Below are 18,852 nucleotides of genomic sequence, written 5' to 3'. Positions count from 1 at the left end.
GGCTACTGAACCCAATGTCATAAGATTAAAACAGGATACTGCCCACCCAAGTGAGGGAAGAAAGATAATAGGAAGTAGCCTTGGTCCTTATTACTAGGCAAAGCTATGTAAGCCCATATACATTGACTTATCACTGACAAATGACGTAGAAAGGATAAACTGCTTTACACCGATTTACAGTCTAATGTATTTCACAAGATGGAAAAAAGTGTATTGTGTTGCCTATTCAGAAGGACATTAGATGGAGGTGGTTATTACAACCTGGTTGATAACTAGCTAACATTTTCTTAAGGCATTTGTATCACAGTCTGTTATTTAAAGGTCCAATGTAGCCATTTTTATTTCAATATCAAATCATTTCTGGGTAACAATAAAGTACGTTACTGTGATTGTTTTCAATTAAAATGGTTGAAAAGAAACACATATAGCTTCTCAACAGTGAGCAATTTCTTAGTTTGGATCTCTCTTTCTTATTGGTCTATTAAACAATTCACCAGGCAGACCAAAACTCTACCCCACCAAAACAGGCTTAAATTTCAGGCAGTCTTTTCAAACAGCTCTTACACTAAAAGGGCATTATCATAATTTTCACAATTTACAGTATTATTCCAACTTTATTGTGTGGAAGTATATAAAAAACACATGAAAATCAGATTTTTGACTGCACTGGGCCTTTAAGTAATTAGATTTAATCATTTAGATGAATGTACTGCACTCTCACTAATGGCTCTTAGCTTAATTAATGCTGAAAACTGCCTGACCTGCGCTGGAACAAAACTAACATGCTGACATACTGTAGCTTCAATTCAGCTGGTTTTAATGGACTATTTTTGAGTGACATCCTATTCAAAGCCCAGTGTTATGCATGATTCCTTTGTCTTCTGACTAAACTGACATGCCTGCTTCAACATTGACTTAAATTAGCAATAAGTCATAAGATGGTAGATTCATCTTTCAGAATAAGGTACATTGAAATGAAACAGCTGATGGGTATGTTGTTTGTGACAGTATAGGCCTAGTTAATCTTTCTTCACCTTTCTACTGAGCTTGATGATTGGTTGTACTTTATCATCAACAGGTGATTTAGATTTACTTATGCACATAAGTAGATTAATTTGTCTCACATCCACGCTGAAACAAATGCAACGTTCCCCTCAGTATACAGAGCGATGACTTAGCTTACAGCTAATAAGCTGAAGAAGATGAGGGATGTGCCATGTTGAGAACAGAACACTTTCACAGTGCTCTAGTTCCTTTTGATGTGATAAGATGAGAGGGAGAGAATCTTATTTTAGACATTTCTTTTTTTTGCTGTCACAATGTCATTGGCCCAATAGCCTCGTCACTAAACGCATGCTGCTAATCCCTCAGACTCTCCACATGTGCAGAATCCAACGGAATAGCCTGTTTGGGCTCATATCAGGATTCAAAATGACACTATTTGTAAATTGAAGGGCCAGGGGCCAGACTCTCTAGCCCTGTTTATTCCTGGTTCTAACATGCGTCCTTTGTCCTGATCTTGTCTACATTCTGATTGTGCCCACATTTTTAGACAGGTGTAGACAATTAAAAGACACATTGATCTGATCTTCCTGACCACCTCCGAAGGTAGTCAGGCACGCATTGAGTCTGGATAGCTTACAAGTTTAGACGCATCTGGACAGTGAAACCATTTAAATCATAATTAATTCACCCTCTAAAATCTTTGACAGGTAGCACCATTGCCTTATGGCATCAATATGTGTCAAAATAAATCTTATTTTGAAAGAATATCTGTCAAATAACTTACATACAGGGAGGGATCAGGAAATCTAGTCACAATGCGGACACAGAGGATGGATAAGAGACCCATTGTAATACCATGTGTAGACGCATGCCTGGAAAAGTGGGCACAATCAGAATGTGGACAAGATCAGGACACAGGACATATTAGAACCAGGTACAGTGGGTATAGAAAGTCACCACCCCCTTTCAAAATGTTCACCTTCTGTTGCCTTACAGCCTGAAATGAAAACACAAAATCAGACTTTTTCCGGCTTATTTACACACAGTAACCCGCAATATCCCAGTGAATATAATTTTTTGTTTAAAACTCAAATGTATTAAAATTAAAACAGTCAAATACTCTCTTTGGATAAGTGAACACCCCCATGAGTTAATACTTGGTGAAACCACCTTTCGCTTGAATTACAGCCATGAGTCTCTTTGAATACGTCTCTACTAATTTTGCACACCTAGACTGTGGAATATTTGCCCATTCTTCCTTGCAGAATTTTTCAAGCTCAGTCAAATTGTATGGTGACCGCTCATGGACTGCACTCTTCAAGTCATTCCACAGATTCTCGATGGGATTTAGATTGGGGCTCTGACTAGGCCACTCAAGGACATTCACCTTCTTGTCCTTCAGCCAATGTATGGTTGCTTTGGCGGTGTGCTTTGGGTCATTGTTATGTTGAAACGTGAAACATCTTCCTATTTTCAACTTCCTGGCAGAGGGCTGCAGGTTCTCCTCAAGAATCTGTCGGTATTTTGCACTGTTCATTTTCCCTTCGATCCTGACATGTGGTCCAGTCCCTGCTGAAGAGAACCCCCCCCACCACCACCACAACAGGATGCTTTTGCGTTCAGGCCAAAAAATTATATTTTGGTCTCAGCTGACCACAGTACCTTTTGCCACTTGGCCTAGGAACTACAATGTGCAATCTTTTGAAAGTACCTTTCCACCCATAGTGGATTATTTGCTTTGAATTGCACTACTAAGCAGTGGAGTCCTCTATGAACAACTGTTGTTATTCTGAACAAATCAAAGTCACAACAATTGATCACAGATGAAAGCTAATTAACTTGATTAGTGATCTGGAAGGTGTTGGTTATACCTCTGCAAGTTTGCAATTGTAATTCTAAGAGGGGGGGGGGGGGGGGGACTTATATGGTATTTTACTGTTTTACGTTTAATTAAAGTAAAACATTTTTTTTTACATTCACTTGGATATTGTGTGTAAATCAAACTTGATGGGGTTTTTTCATTTCAGGCAGTAAGGCATAGATAGATGTATGTATGTAATCTCTTTGGCACAGAGTGACCTTTAATATAGTACTTCCTATTCTATTTGAGCTACAATACAAATCAGTGTTCTACTTTACTGGAGCAATAGAGCTCCACAGTGGCGGTATCATAATACCCATAAAACGGGTGGTCCCACAGGGGATTAAGAAACACTTCAAATAAGTCAAGGGGTTTTTTGAAGGCTTACTCTGGCATGACGTTTTGATAACCATGTAAATCTCTCTCGGACAAGGTGACTTTTATCAATATATTAGACTCTATTTACTCTGATTCAAAAATGCTAATAAGCATCAAGGTAGACATCATGCAAAACTACAAATCCCTATAAGCTCCTGCACATCATCTATAGTTGACACCTTTGCAAACAGGTATTGTGTCATTGTAGAATAACAGTGAAGACATCAAAACTATGAAATAACACATGGAATCATGTCATAACCAAAAAAGTGTTAAATAAAATATATTTTGTATCTGAGATTCTTCAAAGTAGCCACCCTTTACCTTGATGACAGATTTGCACACTCTTGGCATTCTCTCAACCAGCTTCATGATGTAGTCATCTGGAATGCATTTCAATTAACAGTACTGCCTTGTTAATAGCTGATTGGTGGGATTTCTTTCCTTAATTCATTTGAGCCAATCAGTTGTGTTGTGACAAGGTAGGGTGGTATACAGAAGATAGCCCTATTTGGTAAAAGACCAAGTCCATGTTATGGCAAGAACATCTCAAATAAGCAAAGAGAAACGACAGTCCATCATTACTTTAAGACATGAAGGTCAGTCAATGCGGGATATTTCAAGAACTTGTAAGGTTTCTTCAAGTGCAGTTGGAAAAACCATCAAGCGCCATGATGAAACTGGCTCTCATGAGGACCGCCACAGGTAAGGAAGGAACGGAGTTACTTCTGCTGCAGAGGATAAGTTCATTCGAGTTACCAGCCTTAGAAATTGCAGTCCAAGTAAATGCTTCACAGAGTACAAGTAACAGACACATCTCAACATCAACTGTTCAGAGTAGACTGTGTGAATCAGGCCTTACTGCAAAGAAACCACTACTAAAGGACACCAATAAGAAGAAGAGACTTGCTTGGTCCAAGAAACATGAGGAATGGACATTAGACCGGTGGAACTCTGTCCTTTGGTCTGATGAGTCCAAATGTGGCATTTTTGGTTCCAACCTCCGTGTCTTTGAAAGACGCAGAGTAGGTGAACGGATGATCTCTGCATGTGTGTTCCCCCCCATGAAGCATGAAGGAGGAGGTGTGATGGTGTGGGGGTGCTTTGCTGATTACACTGTCTGTGATTTATTTAGAATTCCAGGCACACTTAACCAGCATGGCTACCACAGCATTCTGCAGCAATGCCATCTGGTTTGAGCTTAGTCCCACTATCATTAGTTTTTCGTCAGGACAAATGACCCAACACACCTCCAGACTAAGGGCAATTTGACCAAGAAGGAGAGTGATGGAGTGCCGGACTGCAGTGAGAAGGAAAAGCAGCCAGTGCTCAGCATGTGTGGGAACTCCTTCAAGACTGTTGGAAACGCATTCCAGGTGAAGTTGGTTGAGAGAATGCAAATCTGTCAAGGCAAAGGGTGGCTACTTTGAAGAATCTCAAATATAAAATATATTTTGATTTGTTTAACACTTTTTTTTGGGATACTACATGATTCCATATGTGTTATTTCATAGTTTTGATGTCTTCACTATTATTCTACAATGTAAAAAATTAAGAAAAACCCTTGAATGAGTAGGTACTGTAAGTATTCAGACTCTTTGCTCGGAGACTCAAAATTGAGCTCAGATGCATCCTCTTCCCTTTGATCATCCTTGATATGTTTCTACAACTTGATTGGAGTCCACCTGTGGTAAATTCAATTGCTTCAACATGATTTGGAAAGGCACACATCTGTCTATGTAAGGTCCCACAATTGACAGTGCATATCAGCGCAAAAACAAAGCCATGAGGTTGAAGGAATTGTCCATAGAGCGCCGAGACAGGATTGTGTCGAGGCACAGGTCTGGGGAAGGGTACCAAAACATTTCTGCAGCATTGAAGGTCCCCAAGAATACAGTGGCCTCCATCATTATTAAAAAATAAAGTTTGGAACCACCAAGACTCTTCCTAGAGCTGGCCACCTAGACCAACTGAGCAATTGGGGGGAAAAGGGCCTTGGTCAGGGAGGTGACCAACAACCAGATGTTCACCTTGACAGAGCTCCAGAGTTCCTCTGTGGAGATTGGAGAACCTTCCAGAAGGACAAGCATCTCTGCAGCCCTCCACCAATCAGGCTTGTATGGTAGAGTGGCCAGACAGAAGCCACTTTTCAGTAAAAGGCACATGAGAGCCTGCTTGAAATTTGTCAAAAGGCACCTAAAGGACTCCCAGACCATAAGAAACAAGATTCTCTGGTCCGATGAAACCAAGATTGAACTCTTTGGCCTGAATGCCAAGCGTCACCTCTGGAGGAAACCTGGCACTATCCCTACGGTGAAGCATGGTGGTAGCAGCATCATGCTGTGGGGATGTTTTTCAGCGCAGGGACTGGGAGACTAGTCAGGATCGAGGGAAAGTTGAACAGAGCAAAGTACAGAGAGATCCTTGATGAAAACCTGCTCCAGAGTGCTCAGGACCTCTGACTGGGGTGAAGGTTCACCTTCCAACAGGACAACGACCCGAAGGGCACAGCCAAGACAATGCAAGAGTAGGTTTGGGACAAGTCTCTGAATGTCCTTGAGTGGCCCAGCCAGAGCCCAGACTTGAACCCAATCTAACATCTCTGGAGAGACCTGAAAATAGCTGTGCCACGACACTCCCCATTCAACCTGACAGCGCTTGAGAGGATCTGCAGAGAAGAATGGGAGAAACTCCCCAAATACAGGTGTGCCAAGCTTGTAGTGTCATACCCAAGAATACTTGAGGCTGTAATCGCAGCAAAAAAGTGCTTCAACAAGGTACTGAGTAAAGGGTCTGAATAGTTATGTCAATGTGATATTTCAGTTGTTCTTATATAAATGTGCAAAAATGTCTAAAAACCATTTTTTCCCTTGTCATTTTGGGGTATTGTGTGTAGATTGCTGAGAAAAAAAACAATTTAATCAATTTTAGAATGATGTGGAAAAAGTCAAGGGGTCTGAATACTTTCCAAAAGTCACCTTGTCCTAGAGAGATTTACAGGGTTACCAAAACTTCCCGCCAAGGTAAGCCTACACAAAACACAGCCCTTGTTGTGTGTGTTTCTAAAATCCCCTATGGGAAAAATGAATGGTGGAAAAAATTATTCAACCATTTCCCTGTTTGACCACTAGGTTTTATGGGTATTATGACTCATACTGTGGTACTATATACGGCCAATTATGTTCAGCCCTAAGGGCCACAGAGAAACAAGGTAGTTAGATGTTGTTTTTCAATTTGATTCAGATTCCCAGCTATGCACGTATGTACAGTAGGCAACATTTGAAGGGTTTCTATGCTTGAGGATATGTACTTCTAATGATTTGGCACTTACAATCTGTGCATACTTAACATGTAAATGCAGAGATTAGGCAATGCTCTCTGTTAGTCTAACATGGTAGCTTTGAATCACTTTGACAAAACCTGTGCTGACCGCAACATTCTGATGAACTGCGAAGCCTTGAGAGCTCTCCCAGTATCAATGCTGTCCAGGTCTATCCTCAGTTGCTTCCTAAAGAGCAACAACTGTTCAATGTGCTGCCTGCCAGTAATGGTTCTAAATGTATTCAATATTTCCAATTGAAATCTTCTGTCATCTATGGCATGCTCAGGATCTGAGCAATTGCCTACTTTTTAAAGCTAGAATCTTTTGTTACATACTTTTTTTGACTTAGAAATGTGTCATATATATAAACATACCCATTGATTCTTGAATGTAACTTATAAATGCCTGGTCAGCTTAGTTCTATTGTTTTACCCCATCAGAACCCCAAATATATGCTTGTTTTACTCCGTTTGAAACAATGTACATATAAACAGACACTTAATGGCCTAAAAAATTGTTAAAACAATAATTTTGATATGATGGATGGTCAGTCCTTGCATCCATGAATTTGAGAGTGGTTACATTTCTTCAGGCCCATCCCTCAGCTTTTTACCAAAACAGAGGTGGGGTGCCCCGTTTGTTATTGTTTCAAGGACTCTAGCTATAAGGGTTTCTTCAACTCAGCGGAAAGGTACTGGCTGAGACCTGGTAATATTATATTAGCACTTTCATGACTTTGAATAAATGGGACCCCGCTACACCGGGTGCAAGTGGAGGATTTGAGTGTCAGGGCAATGTCACTCTACAATAGTGTGTAAAAGCCTCTGGTGTAGTGGGTAGAACTCTTTCAACTACTGCACGGTAATTACAGACAGTGGTTAAATGTAATTGTTATTAGAAAGTCATCTAAATAAGGTGAATAATCTCTCACCATGCTTAAGACGACAAAGTAAAACACATTGGAAACAGAAAGATTTAAAAAATCAATTGTTGCTGAATTTCCTCTTTACTTTAGTTTGCTCCTCCATTCATGCACCTTGGCTGGAGAGCGAGTTAGTGGCAGTGTTCCCTTTGGATTGTAATGGATTATTCTGAACACTTGATAGTCACTTTTTTTCTCTCCTCTGTCCAGCTGCTGCCTTACCTGCAGTCCAATCTAACGGGATTCAAGAAGCTGGAGATTCTCAACTTCAGGAACGGCAGCGTTGTTGTCAACAGCAAGATGAAGTTCTCCAAGTCAGTTCCATACAACGTGACCCAGGCCGTCCACTGTGTCCTAGAAGACTTCTGCAATGCTGCTGCCATAAGCCTCAACATTGAGATTGACAGTCACTCTCTGGACATAGAGCCGGGTATGAGATGAGATCCTGGCTTTGTCCCAAATGGCACCCTAGTCCCTATACAGTGCACTATTTTTGACCAGAGCCCTATGTGGTCATTTTAAAGGTGACATTTACAGAATCTGAAATACATAATGTATACAGTAGTAACAGTCAAATGAAAACATGGAGAATACTACAGCAATAAAGAATAAAACACTAATGTAGACTATAAGTTGGTAGAGAGCAGGGGCGTCATGCACCCCGAAAATATAAGGGGGCACAAAGCATGTGAGGGTGGCTGGGGGGCGGGCGGCTGTCTGGAAACCACTTTTTCCTGCAATCTAGAGCCATAATCATTACGCTTAATTCTATGTCAAATATATATATATTTTTCTGCATATCTAAAAATGTGCTTGAGCTGTCTATCCTCCTAACTGGTGTTAATTTATATTTTTAAGAAACAAAATATGGTTCTCTGCATCTCTGCTAAAATCTGTGTAAAACATTGAAAGGAATGTGAGTTTTACTCAGTACATTTAGTAATTGCAGACAGTGTAATCAGCAAAGCACCCCCACACCATCACACCTCCTCCTTCATGCTTCATGGGGGGGAACACACATGCAGAGATCATCCGTTCACCTACTCTGCGTCTTTCAAAGACACGGAGGTTGGAACCAAAAATGCCACATTTGGACTCATCAGACCAAAGGACAGAGTTCCACCGGTCTAATGTCCATTCCTCATGTTTCTTGGACCAAGCAAGTCTCTTCTTCTTATTGGTGTCCTTTAGTAGTGGTTTCTTTGCAGTAAGGCCTGATTCACACAGTCTACTCTGAACAGTTGATGTTGAGATGTGTCTGTTACTTGTACTCTGTGAAGCATTTACTTGGACTGCAATTTCTAAGGCTGGTAACTCGAATGAACTTATCCTCTGCAGCAGAAGTAACTCCGTTCCTTCCTTACCTGTGGCGGTCCTCATGAGAGCCAGTTTCATCATGGCGCTTGATGGTTTTTCCAACTGCACTTGAAGAAACCTTACAAGTTCTTGAAATATCCCGCATTGACTGACCTTCATGTCTTAAAGTAATGATGGACTGTCGTTTCTCTTTGCTTATTTGAGATGTTCTTGCCATAACATGGACTTGGTCTTTTACCAAATAGGGCTATCTTCTGTATACCTTGTCACAACACAACTGATTGGCTCAAACACATTAAGAAGGAAAGAAATCCCACAAATCAGCTATTAACAAGGCAGTCCTGTTAATTGAAATGCATTCCAGGTGACTACCTCATGAAGCTGGTTGAGAGAATGCAACGCTGACATCAAGCAAAGGGTGGCTACTTGAAGAATCTCAAATAAAATATATTTTGATTTGTTTAACACTTTTATTTGGATACTACATGATTCCATGTGTTTTTTTGTTGTAGAAAATAGTAGAAAAAAAAGAAAAATCCTGGAATGAGTAGGTGTGTTAACTTTTGACTGGTACTGTGTATATATATATATATATGTGTGTGTGTGTGTGTGTGTATGTATATATATATATTTTTATATATATACACACACACAGAGGACAGATCTGAGAGGGCACATGCCCCTGTGCCCCCTATGGGTGTAAAATCCATCTAATGTTATGGTTTGTCTGGGCCATCAATATTCGACTTTTCACTAGCTAATGTGCTAAACCTTAAAATTCAATGCAGAGAAGAAGCCGAGGAGGACCTACCTCATTAAAATCAATCAAATGTTTTTAGTACCTTCCTGAGAGAAAGAGGGTGGTTAAAAAGGGGGAGAAGACAGCTTCACAGCTATTTTGATATTTAATGAATACTGATCTTACCATTTCCCCGTTCCTCATTCTTTTTTAACAGCTGATCAAGCAGATCCCTGTAAGTTCTTGGCATGCAACGACTTCTCTCGCTGTGTGGTGAACCGCTGGTCTCGGGAGGCCGAGTGTCTGTGTGACCCGGGCTACATTACATTGGACGGTTTGCCCTGTCAGAGTATCTGTGTCCTGCAGCCTGACTACTGCCAAAACGGGGGTCAGTGTGAGATAGTGCCTGGGCATGGAGCCACTTGCAGGTACCTTAGCATAACCAGCTCCAAATAAAGTAAACATTGTGCCATGATTCTGGATATCCAGATTTCTATTAAGCCATTCATTGTTACTAAGACGTATGAATTATAATATCCATTGCCATCACTTGTTGTTTCTCTCACCTGTTACAGTTCAACTTGATGTTGTTCTCTTTGTTGATGTTGTCTACTTAAAGTGTTGAGGAAAGCAACACATGACATTCTAATTCCACATGCAACACACGCGCACAAAAACACACTTTCATGAACTGTAGTGTTCATAATGTGCTCTAACCCAGTGTCTTTGACCTCTTTAGATGTCCTGTAGGTAATGTCTGGCACTTTAACGGGGAGCGCTGCACTGAGCTGGTGGCCGTGCCAGTAGACCCCTTCCTTTTCATAAGCTGCTTTGTGGGCTTCCTGTTCTTTGTTTATGCCGTGATAGCTCTCATGATATTCATGTACACACAATGTAGACGGACCAGAGAGACAGTGACTTTGGCGTAAGCAAAAGTATTTTCTTCACTGTGTTGATTTGTACGGTAATTATATGTATTTATATGTATTCTTCTTTCAACACTTACTATATACATTCTAGTAAGAGATAACGTCCCCATTTTGCTTTTAGAGCTGAGAGCTGCACTGGTACTGTAGAATTAATACTAGTGGACTTGAGGTTTTCGGAACAGAGTGACTTTCTCTCGATGTTATAAGTTCCCAGCTTGCAGTCACAGACTTCCAGTGTCGTGCTGACTCTCTGGAACCTAGAGAGAAAATGTCTCCATAATGACATTTTTCGCTTAACATCATTTTGATTATACTCAATTAAACAAATCAAAATATATTTTATATTTGAGATAATTCAAAAATTATACAAATCAAAATATATTTTAGATTTGAGATTCTTCAAAGTAGCCATCCTTCGCCTTGATGACAGATTTGTACACTCTTGGCATTTTCTCAACCAGCTTCATGAGGAATGCTTTTCCAACACTCTTGAAGGAGTTCCCACATATTCTTAGCACTTGTTGGCTGCTTTTCCTTCACTCTGCGGTCCAACTCATCCCAAACATCTCAATTTAAGTGGTGGTGATTTCTAAAGATGTCCATGTTACCTCTGTAGCTGAGAGGACTCAGCTACAGAGGTAACATGGACATCTTTAGAAATCAGCTACAGAGGTAACATGGACATCTTTAGAAATCACCACCACTTAAATCTGGGTTCTTATTAAAAAAAACATCTTCAAAAGGTAATCATTATGCCTTTTATATGCTTAATGTTAATTTCTGTATGGGCCAACTAAATATGTTTCGCTTCAGTAAAGACCATGTGACAAGAATCTGAAACGTCCAAATCTCCTTCACTAACTATACATACACTATACTAACTACACTAACACTTAACTAATCCCACTACAGCAGTGGTATTCATAGTCGGGGTCGCGGGGGAGCTCCATTGGGGTCGTCAAAATTACTATACATATATTTTTAGGAACAGAAATTAAGAGAACAGATTATTGTATGGGACAATATACAAACGTTTGAGAAAGCCAATTGAAAAAATAGATATATAGACAAAAAAAATCATAATTTCGATAGATGAAAATGCAATGAATTGAAGGTCATTTGTTATTTAAGGTTGTGTCATTAGATTTGGGGTTGGGCGGGGTCATGAGAAATTCTTGGGGAAAAATGGGGTCCCCGCTGAAAATATTTCAATACCACTGCCCTCCAGTATATGTAAATACAGCAACAAAGTGTTCAAGCAAAGGTTAAAGTGTCAGTGGCTTTAGTTCCCTCTCTGATCCGGTTAGTTCCATGTGTAATTATGCGAGCATTGGGGGGCTTCACCCCACCAGGAACCAGTCAACACACCCACACAGACTTGCCATTTCCTATTAACACAGAGTGTGCGCATCCCAAATGGCATCCTATTCCCTATGTAGTGCATTACAATTGACCAGGGCCCATAGGGCAGGGACAAAATAGTGCCCTGCTGTGTATATAGGGAATAGGGTGCCATTTGGCACACAAACAGACCCTAACACAGTAATCCAGCCCCTATACTAGACAGCACCACAAACAGTCAGAAATAACAACCGTCTATGAAAATCTAAAGGTTAATACATTATCTAGCTTTCTCAGTCTATGAAAATCTAAAGGTTAATACATTATCTAGCTTTCTCAGTCTATGAAAACTCAAAGGTTAATACCATACAGGGTGCTGCTGACATTATCTAGGTTTCAGTAATCTTATTGTAAATAGTTTAAGATTTCTCAGGTAAATTTGTCCCAGGGAAATCTATTCCAGTAAACAATGTAGGTCTACAATCGCGTAAGATTATAAAATAGTTGAAATATCCGACTATTGGTTAGTTAATGTCAGTCCATTGGTCTGTGAGCAAAGTGGAGGAAAAGTCGTTTTTGCCAAAAAAGGATACTGCATCTGCACCATAGTGAACTCAGTGTCCTTCCATTGTGACAATCTCACAGGTCTCTACAGTGACCTAACGACTGTCTTCTTTACAGAAAAACCTCTTGTCGTGCTTCACCCCATGTGATTTTTGCCCCTTGGGATAATATATAGTTGCAATTGTTTTCTTGTTCGCTCATTTGTTTGTTATTTTTGTCTCAATATCCTTTTTCGTGTTTTTTTGTTGTTGTTGGTAGATACCCAGACAAGTCTTCCCGGCATGACAAGTTAATAAAATAGAGGGTTGAATGACATCAACACTACGTATTGGGGTAAGGACTTGTTCGATTATTTGCTTTTTAAAATCTTTATTTGACCTTAATTTCTGACCCAGTCATGCCACATTATCGAAACAAGAAAGCAAATCACACCATGACATCATATAATTATCATTCAAATAAATTGGTTCATGATCTTTCCACTAGTTTACGGGTGGCGCTCAAATTGGTTTAGAGCCAAGTGTATTTCCACAAGACTGTAAGCCACAGACAGACACACCTCACACAAACAAACCAAAGCTCCGAAAGGGAACGCTTAGTCCATGTTATTCACCTCTTGATGGAGGAGAGACGGATTGGCACGCCCGTTGTTGCTTTCCAAATGCAGGCTTTGTCATTAGTCTAGCCTTCTTTGACCCTCTTTCCGGGTCAGTCATTTTGCTGTTGAGGAACTAGGTCAAATGTAATCAATTAAGGGTTAAATTTAAACAAACAGAATATAGCATGGCTGACTTTCATTCCAAAGATCATACAATATAAAGTATCAGACTTGGGTTTCTACACTATACCAGTTTAATGAATGCTTGGCAAAGTGGAACTACCTTAGCCTGCATACACTGTACACTCCCTTTGGCAAATACGAACAAAGGTAACACTGGCATCTGTGTTTCTCCTCTGTTTTAGACATGGCGACTGCAGAAGACAGCGTTTGGATCACTGCAGAAGCAACACAGGACCGTTTATAAAGGATATTTAATAGCTGATGCAGTTAACAGACTGTTGTGACTGCAGAAAGACATTGATCTTCGGTCTTCTGATTGACAGGCAGACACAACCCCTTCATCTCAGCTTTCCAAAGCCTGTGTTTCACCTGAAAGGATACTCCCCAAACTGTGAACGACAAACATATGTGATCATTTCGCTGCATTTATCAAGTTGCAAAGGCACCCCAGGACAGCAAACTGCTTTTATACATAATGTGCTGACAATGTAGTAGCACATTTTTTTTATATGTAAAATGCCAGAAGAAAAGTGATGTTTTCCTCATAATGAGGTATGTATGTTGCAATGGAGTATAGTTAATATCACATACTGTACACCTGTATCATATTGTCTGTCTCTGTAATGCTGTATTGGTGTTGTGTAATATTGATCATTATTATTGATAATTGTATAAAGTCCATCTCTGTTTCCTCAAACATCTGTTCTGTACACATCAGGGAAATTAACTACTCACTGTCTTCAATAGGGATTTTTTAACAGTCAGCATTTTCTAACAGAACTGTGTGCATTTTTGCTGCGGTACCATTACCATGTTGAGGAACAGAGTGATGTCAAACACAAGGGGCAAAAGCAGTTGAGTGAAGCATGAAATGCGTTTATTTCAGTTAGAGATCAGCATTGGAAAAGGCAGTATCTGAGGAATGATTGCTATGCGTGTTGTGAGATAGAGCATATGGAAGCCAGTCATTTGTTGTACATTACAAGCGATATTAAAGGAGACCCCACAGTACAGTAGTAAACTCTGCTGTTTAAGTTAGAAATACATACTTCGGTCTAAACTGAAGACATGATCATGAGTGGATAGATTTCAAACAACCACAACGTCGCCTTTCGCTTGTGCAGAGCATCCAAGGGAATGAGAAAACTCAAGACTAACAGCCTTACCTGAAGAGAGTAGTTCTAGTCTCACAAGATTGTCATGTACTGTGTGTTTGAGACCGTCTGTCCTCCTTGTAGTGTTGCGTGTGTAAATTATTGCTTCATCATTTGTTTATTTTTTAAGAAACATGTGTCATGTGACCAAACCCTTTATAGCAGGGGTGTTAAACTCATTCCATGGAGGGCTAAGTGTCTGCAGGTTTTTGTTTTTTCCTTTCAATTAAGACCTACAGTAGACAACTAGGTGAAGGGAGGTCCTTACTAATTAGTGACCTTAATTCATTAATAAAATACGAGGGTGGAGCAAAAACCCGCAGACCCATGGCCCTCTGTTGAATGAGTTTGACACATGCTTTAGTGTATCTTAGAGTAGAAATATTTATTTAGAAAATAAATGTGTACATTCCTGTGTAGAAACATTAGACTCTCTATCATACACGTAGAACATTCTGTATGTATGTGTCTATTGGAATATCTAGCAGAGGGAAGAATAGCTGATTATATTGTATATGAGCTTGAATGAAGTTGGGGTCAAGAAGACATCAACACGATTTCACTATTCAGTTTTTGTCCCATACACACATTTGGTCCGACAGTATGATTTGATATCGTAGAGTATCTCAAGATTTGTATTATTCGCTTCTCATAATTAAGTTTGATCTATACATTATTTTTATTTTTGTTTAAATATTTGGAATAGACATTGTTTCAAGTGGAGAACATGAAACAATGCATTTCAATTTCAACCATGTGGCTTTAGAAATGAATGGTTGGGGAATGTGTAAAGGAAATATTTCTTTACCTTTCATTAGCAAACCTAAATCACACATATGAAGAATAAAACAAACAGCTCCTAACCAAACAGTAAGGACTGAAGGAACAAATCAACAAACCCATATTACATTCAGTCTGAAAGCCAGAGGTAAAAAAAATTATTACAGTATTATCAAATATTATAATTAGAAATTAATGTGAATTTATGTGCAGTTACTAAAAAATATCCTTAGAGAAGAACCTGACGCTCAAGTATAACTGCCTCACATGAGAAAACAGAGGTGCAACCTAGCCCATTTCTACCCCAACCTAGCCCATTTCTACCCCAACCTAGCCCATTTCTACCCCTCTCTTGTGCAAGTATTGTCCTATAATAACTACATGAAAATAAACAGCAAGTATCGGTTTGAGTGAAATGATCAACAAGCTGTTAAGACTGCAGAGACAAAATGTTGACTTCAGTTTAAATCACAAAGACATAATATTAAACATCAACAATTTAATACTCTTAAAACTTATTTGGAGGCAGCTTTGAAACACTTCCTACTTTCAGCAAATTACCCTGTTAAAGTAGTTTTAATAAGGCCTCGTAGTTAAAGTAGCAGGAATATTAAAAGGAAAACATCCACATTTGCTCGAGAAACAAAACTAGATGTAATAATTAGTCACTGTCTGATTTCTCTGCATAGGTTCACTGCAAATTCCCCCGCACCCACCAAGAAATAATACATCAAGACAATTGAAAGCAGCTAAGACCAACAACATGAACAAAAGAAAAAAGACAATTAACAAAAAGTGGTTAACTTATGACTTGCCCCCAGTCAAAACATGGTACAGTAGGCTTGAATACCCACTGTGTTAGGTACAGTAGCTTAGTGCATTCTTCCCTTTGCTGTAGTGAGAGAAAGGCCCGTGGTTTAAGACACGGTGCTTTAGCTCCAGGGTGAAGTTTCCCAGAGTACAGATCAAGGATCAGCTTCCCCTCCCCCAATCCTAACCTTAACCTTTAGGTGGGGAAAATGCTAAACTGACCCATGATCAGCGACTAGGGGCAAATTCACCCTACACCCTTACTTGAGGAGGGTCTGCAGCATGGCTGTGGCATAGGTGGGGCGGGCCTGTCGTTTCTCGATGGCTCTCCGGAGGTACTGGATGCCCCCGCAGCGCTCCCAGATCTCCTCAAACTGCCGGGGCAGGATCTCAGCTCCCCTCTTCCTCGTCAAGCCTGTTTCCTCCAGGCTCAGCTCACACATCTCCATGTCGTCTTTCCCTAGAGACACAGACCGCAAAACAATAGAGCATTGTGCCTGTGAGGCAGTAAGACTATAAATCGTACAGATAAATGAGCGTGCACACGCACACGAGAGAGAGAGAGAAGATCGCTTATAATATGAGTTCTGTGTCACTGACTGACCTGCCACCAGCAGGATGGGCTGCTTGTCCGGGTGCAGCTCCATCTGCCTGGCGATCCAGGGCCCGTCAAAGTGGGCGTACCACCAGCCCTTCTTTTTGTTCTGGGGGTCCTTGTACTGGTCCCCGGGCCGGATGAAGGGGATGCGGAAGTAGCGCTGCTGCCTGTTCATGGCCACCTCATGTTGCCTGGCTGGGATGGGCGGGGCTGAGTTCGCCTGGGCTGTTGGGGGAGGGGCTAGTTAGACTAATGATGCTTGTTGATTGGAATGGGAAGGAACAATAGCCTAACCAATAGGGATGGGGTAGAAACAGGAACCAATATGAATGGTAACATAAACCAATAGACTGGGAAGTAACAGGAACCAAAAGGAATGCAGGGAGTGTGATGTTGCTCGAGCTAGGGAGGAGGGGTCAGCACTAGATCACAGAGCTACTGATCAAAGGGGGAGTAAATGAGAGCGACAAGCAGCATGTCAGGTGATGGTTAAAGAGTTTGAATGCTCGTATCAAAACAAAGAGCATAGATTTGCATATTCTCCACAAAGTGGAGCGTAAATAAATGAGGGATAGTGATTGAAGGGGGTGGATGGGTGGGAGGCTCTATGGATAAAAGGACCAGAGAAAGAGAGTGGTAGAGTAGCCTCAGCCCTGTTGACAGGCGTGGTACAGCAGTGGTTCTCAACCCCAGTCCTCTGGTACCCCTCAACAGCACAAATTCTTGTTGTACCTCAGACAAAAAAACACCTATTTCCACTCATTGAGGGCTTGATGATTAGTTGACAAGTTGAATCATGTGCGCTTGTCCGAGGCCACAACAAAAATCTGTGCTGTTGGTGGTACTGGAGGACTGGAGTATGGATACAGTACAGTATGGATACAGTAAAGTATCTTTGTGCAAGGAGGAGCACTGCCAGAGCCCTGCAAAATGACCTCCAGCAGGCCACAAATGTGCATGTGTCTGCTCAAACGGTCAGAAATAGACTCCATGAGGGTGGTATAGGGCCCGACGTCCACAGGTGGGGGTTGTGCTTACAGCCCAACACCGTGCAGGACGTTTGGCATTTGCCAGAGAACACCAAGATTGGCAAATTCGCCACTGGCGCCCTGTGCTCTTCACAGATGAAAGCAGGTTCACACTGAGCACATGAGCACATGTGACAGACGTGACAGAGTCTGGAGACGCCGTGGAGAACGTTCTGCTGCCTGCAACATCCTCCAGCATGACCGGTTTGGCGGTGGGTCAGTCATGGTGTGGGGTGGCATTTCTTTGTGGGGCCGCACAGCCCTCCATGTGCTCGCCAGAGGTAGCCTGACTGCCATTAGGTACCGAGATGAGATCCTCAGACCCCTTGTGAGACCATATGCTGACACATGCACATTTGTAGCCTGCTGGAGGTCATTTTGCAGGGCTCTGGCAGTGCTCCTCCTTGCACAAAGGCGGAGGTAGCGGTCCTGCTGCTGGGTTGTTGCCCTCCTACGGCCTCCTCCACGTCTCCTGATGTACTGGCCTGTCTCCTGGTAGCGCCTCCATGCTCTGGACACTACGCTGACAGACACAGCAAACCTTCTTGCCACAGCTCGCATTGATGTGCCATCCTGGATGAGCTGCACTACCTGAGCCACTTGTGTGGGTTGTAAACACCGTCTCATGCTACCACTAGAGTGAAAGCACCGCCAGCATTCAAAAGTGACCAAAACATCAGCCAGGAAGCATAGGAACTGAGAAGTGGTCTGTGGTCACCACCTGCAGAACCACTCCTTTATTGAGCGTGTCTTGCTAATTGCCTATAATTTCCACCTTTTGTCTATTCCATTTGCACAACAGCATGTGAAATTTATTGTCAATCAGTGTTGCTTCCTAAGTGGACAGTTTGATTTCACAGAAGTGTGATTGACTTGGAGTTACATTGTGTTGTTTAAGTGTTCCCTTTATTTTTTTGAGCAGTGTATATATCCTTTCCTTTAAAGCAACATATCCCAGATCCACTGTCACCAAACGAAATGGATCTTTCACTCCAACTTAGTAAAAGTAGAAGTACAACATTTTGTGACTAACTGTGATGACGCTAACACGTCGGCACCCCAACCCCATTGAGGTATTATATTAACTAGAAACAAGGAACAGCAATGGCCGCCCACCCATTCCCAACACCTTTCAGTTGTCCCTCCCTCGTTTTTGTCCAGAGAGAAAGCTGAAACCGAGAGTGAGCAATATAATTTCTTTGTGGCATTTGTTCCAGTGACATACTGTATATATAATCTATAGGGCCCTCAAACTCCAATCTGGACCTCGAAGCCAGTTCCATTGCTTCTTCTCATTCTTCCCCTCTAATCAGGGATTGATTT

At 41.2% G+C, this 18,852-nt stretch overlaps 2 protein-coding genes across 7 annotated transcripts in view; one reads left to right on the top strand and one right to left on the bottom strand.

Moving 5' to 3' along the window:
• The window catches only part of LOC139556178 (interphotoreceptor matrix proteoglycan 1-like), a 29,011-nt gene extending 15,145 nt beyond the window's left edge, over positions 1 to 13,866 (top strand). For both annotated transcript variants that reach the window (XM_071369774.1, XM_071369773.1), the window contains 4 exons: positions 7,699 to 7,918; positions 9,762 to 9,972; positions 12,637 to 12,711; positions 13,342 to 13,866. In XM_071369774.1, coding sequence (XP_071225875.1) covers positions 7,699 to 7,918; positions 9,762 to 9,972; positions 12,637 to 12,679 — 474 coding nt within the window. In that variant the 3' untranslated portion in view covers positions 12,680 to 12,711; positions 13,342 to 13,866. The remainder of the gene's footprint in view (positions 1 to 7,698; positions 7,919 to 9,761; positions 9,973 to 12,636; positions 12,712 to 13,341) is intronic.
• Positions 13,867 to 14,014: 148 nt separating this feature from the next.
• Positions 14,015 to 18,852, bottom strand: part of LOC139556177 (unconventional myosin-VI-like) — a 124,054-nt gene continuing 119,216 nt past the window's right edge. For all 5 annotated transcript variants that reach the window (XM_071369768.1, XM_071369771.1, XM_071369772.1 and 2 more), the window contains 2 exons: positions 16,508 to 16,726; positions 14,015 to 16,363 (listed from right to left, as the gene is read on the bottom strand). In XM_071369768.1, coding sequence (XP_071225869.1) covers positions 16,164 to 16,363; positions 16,508 to 16,726 — 419 coding nt within the window. In that variant the 3' untranslated portion in view covers positions 14,015 to 16,163. The remainder of the gene's footprint in view (positions 16,364 to 16,507; positions 16,727 to 18,852) is intronic.

The sequence above is a fragment of the Salvelinus alpinus genome, chromosome 27, assembly GCF_045679555.1.
Source record: "Salvelinus alpinus chromosome 27, SLU_Salpinus.1, whole genome shotgun sequence".
Lineage (NCBI taxonomy): Eukaryota > Metazoa > Chordata > Actinopteri > Salmoniformes > Salmonidae > Salvelinus > Salvelinus alpinus.
The sequence above is the reverse complement of the archived record's forward strand: the minus strand, read 5'-3'. Positions and strand labels throughout refer to the sequence as shown.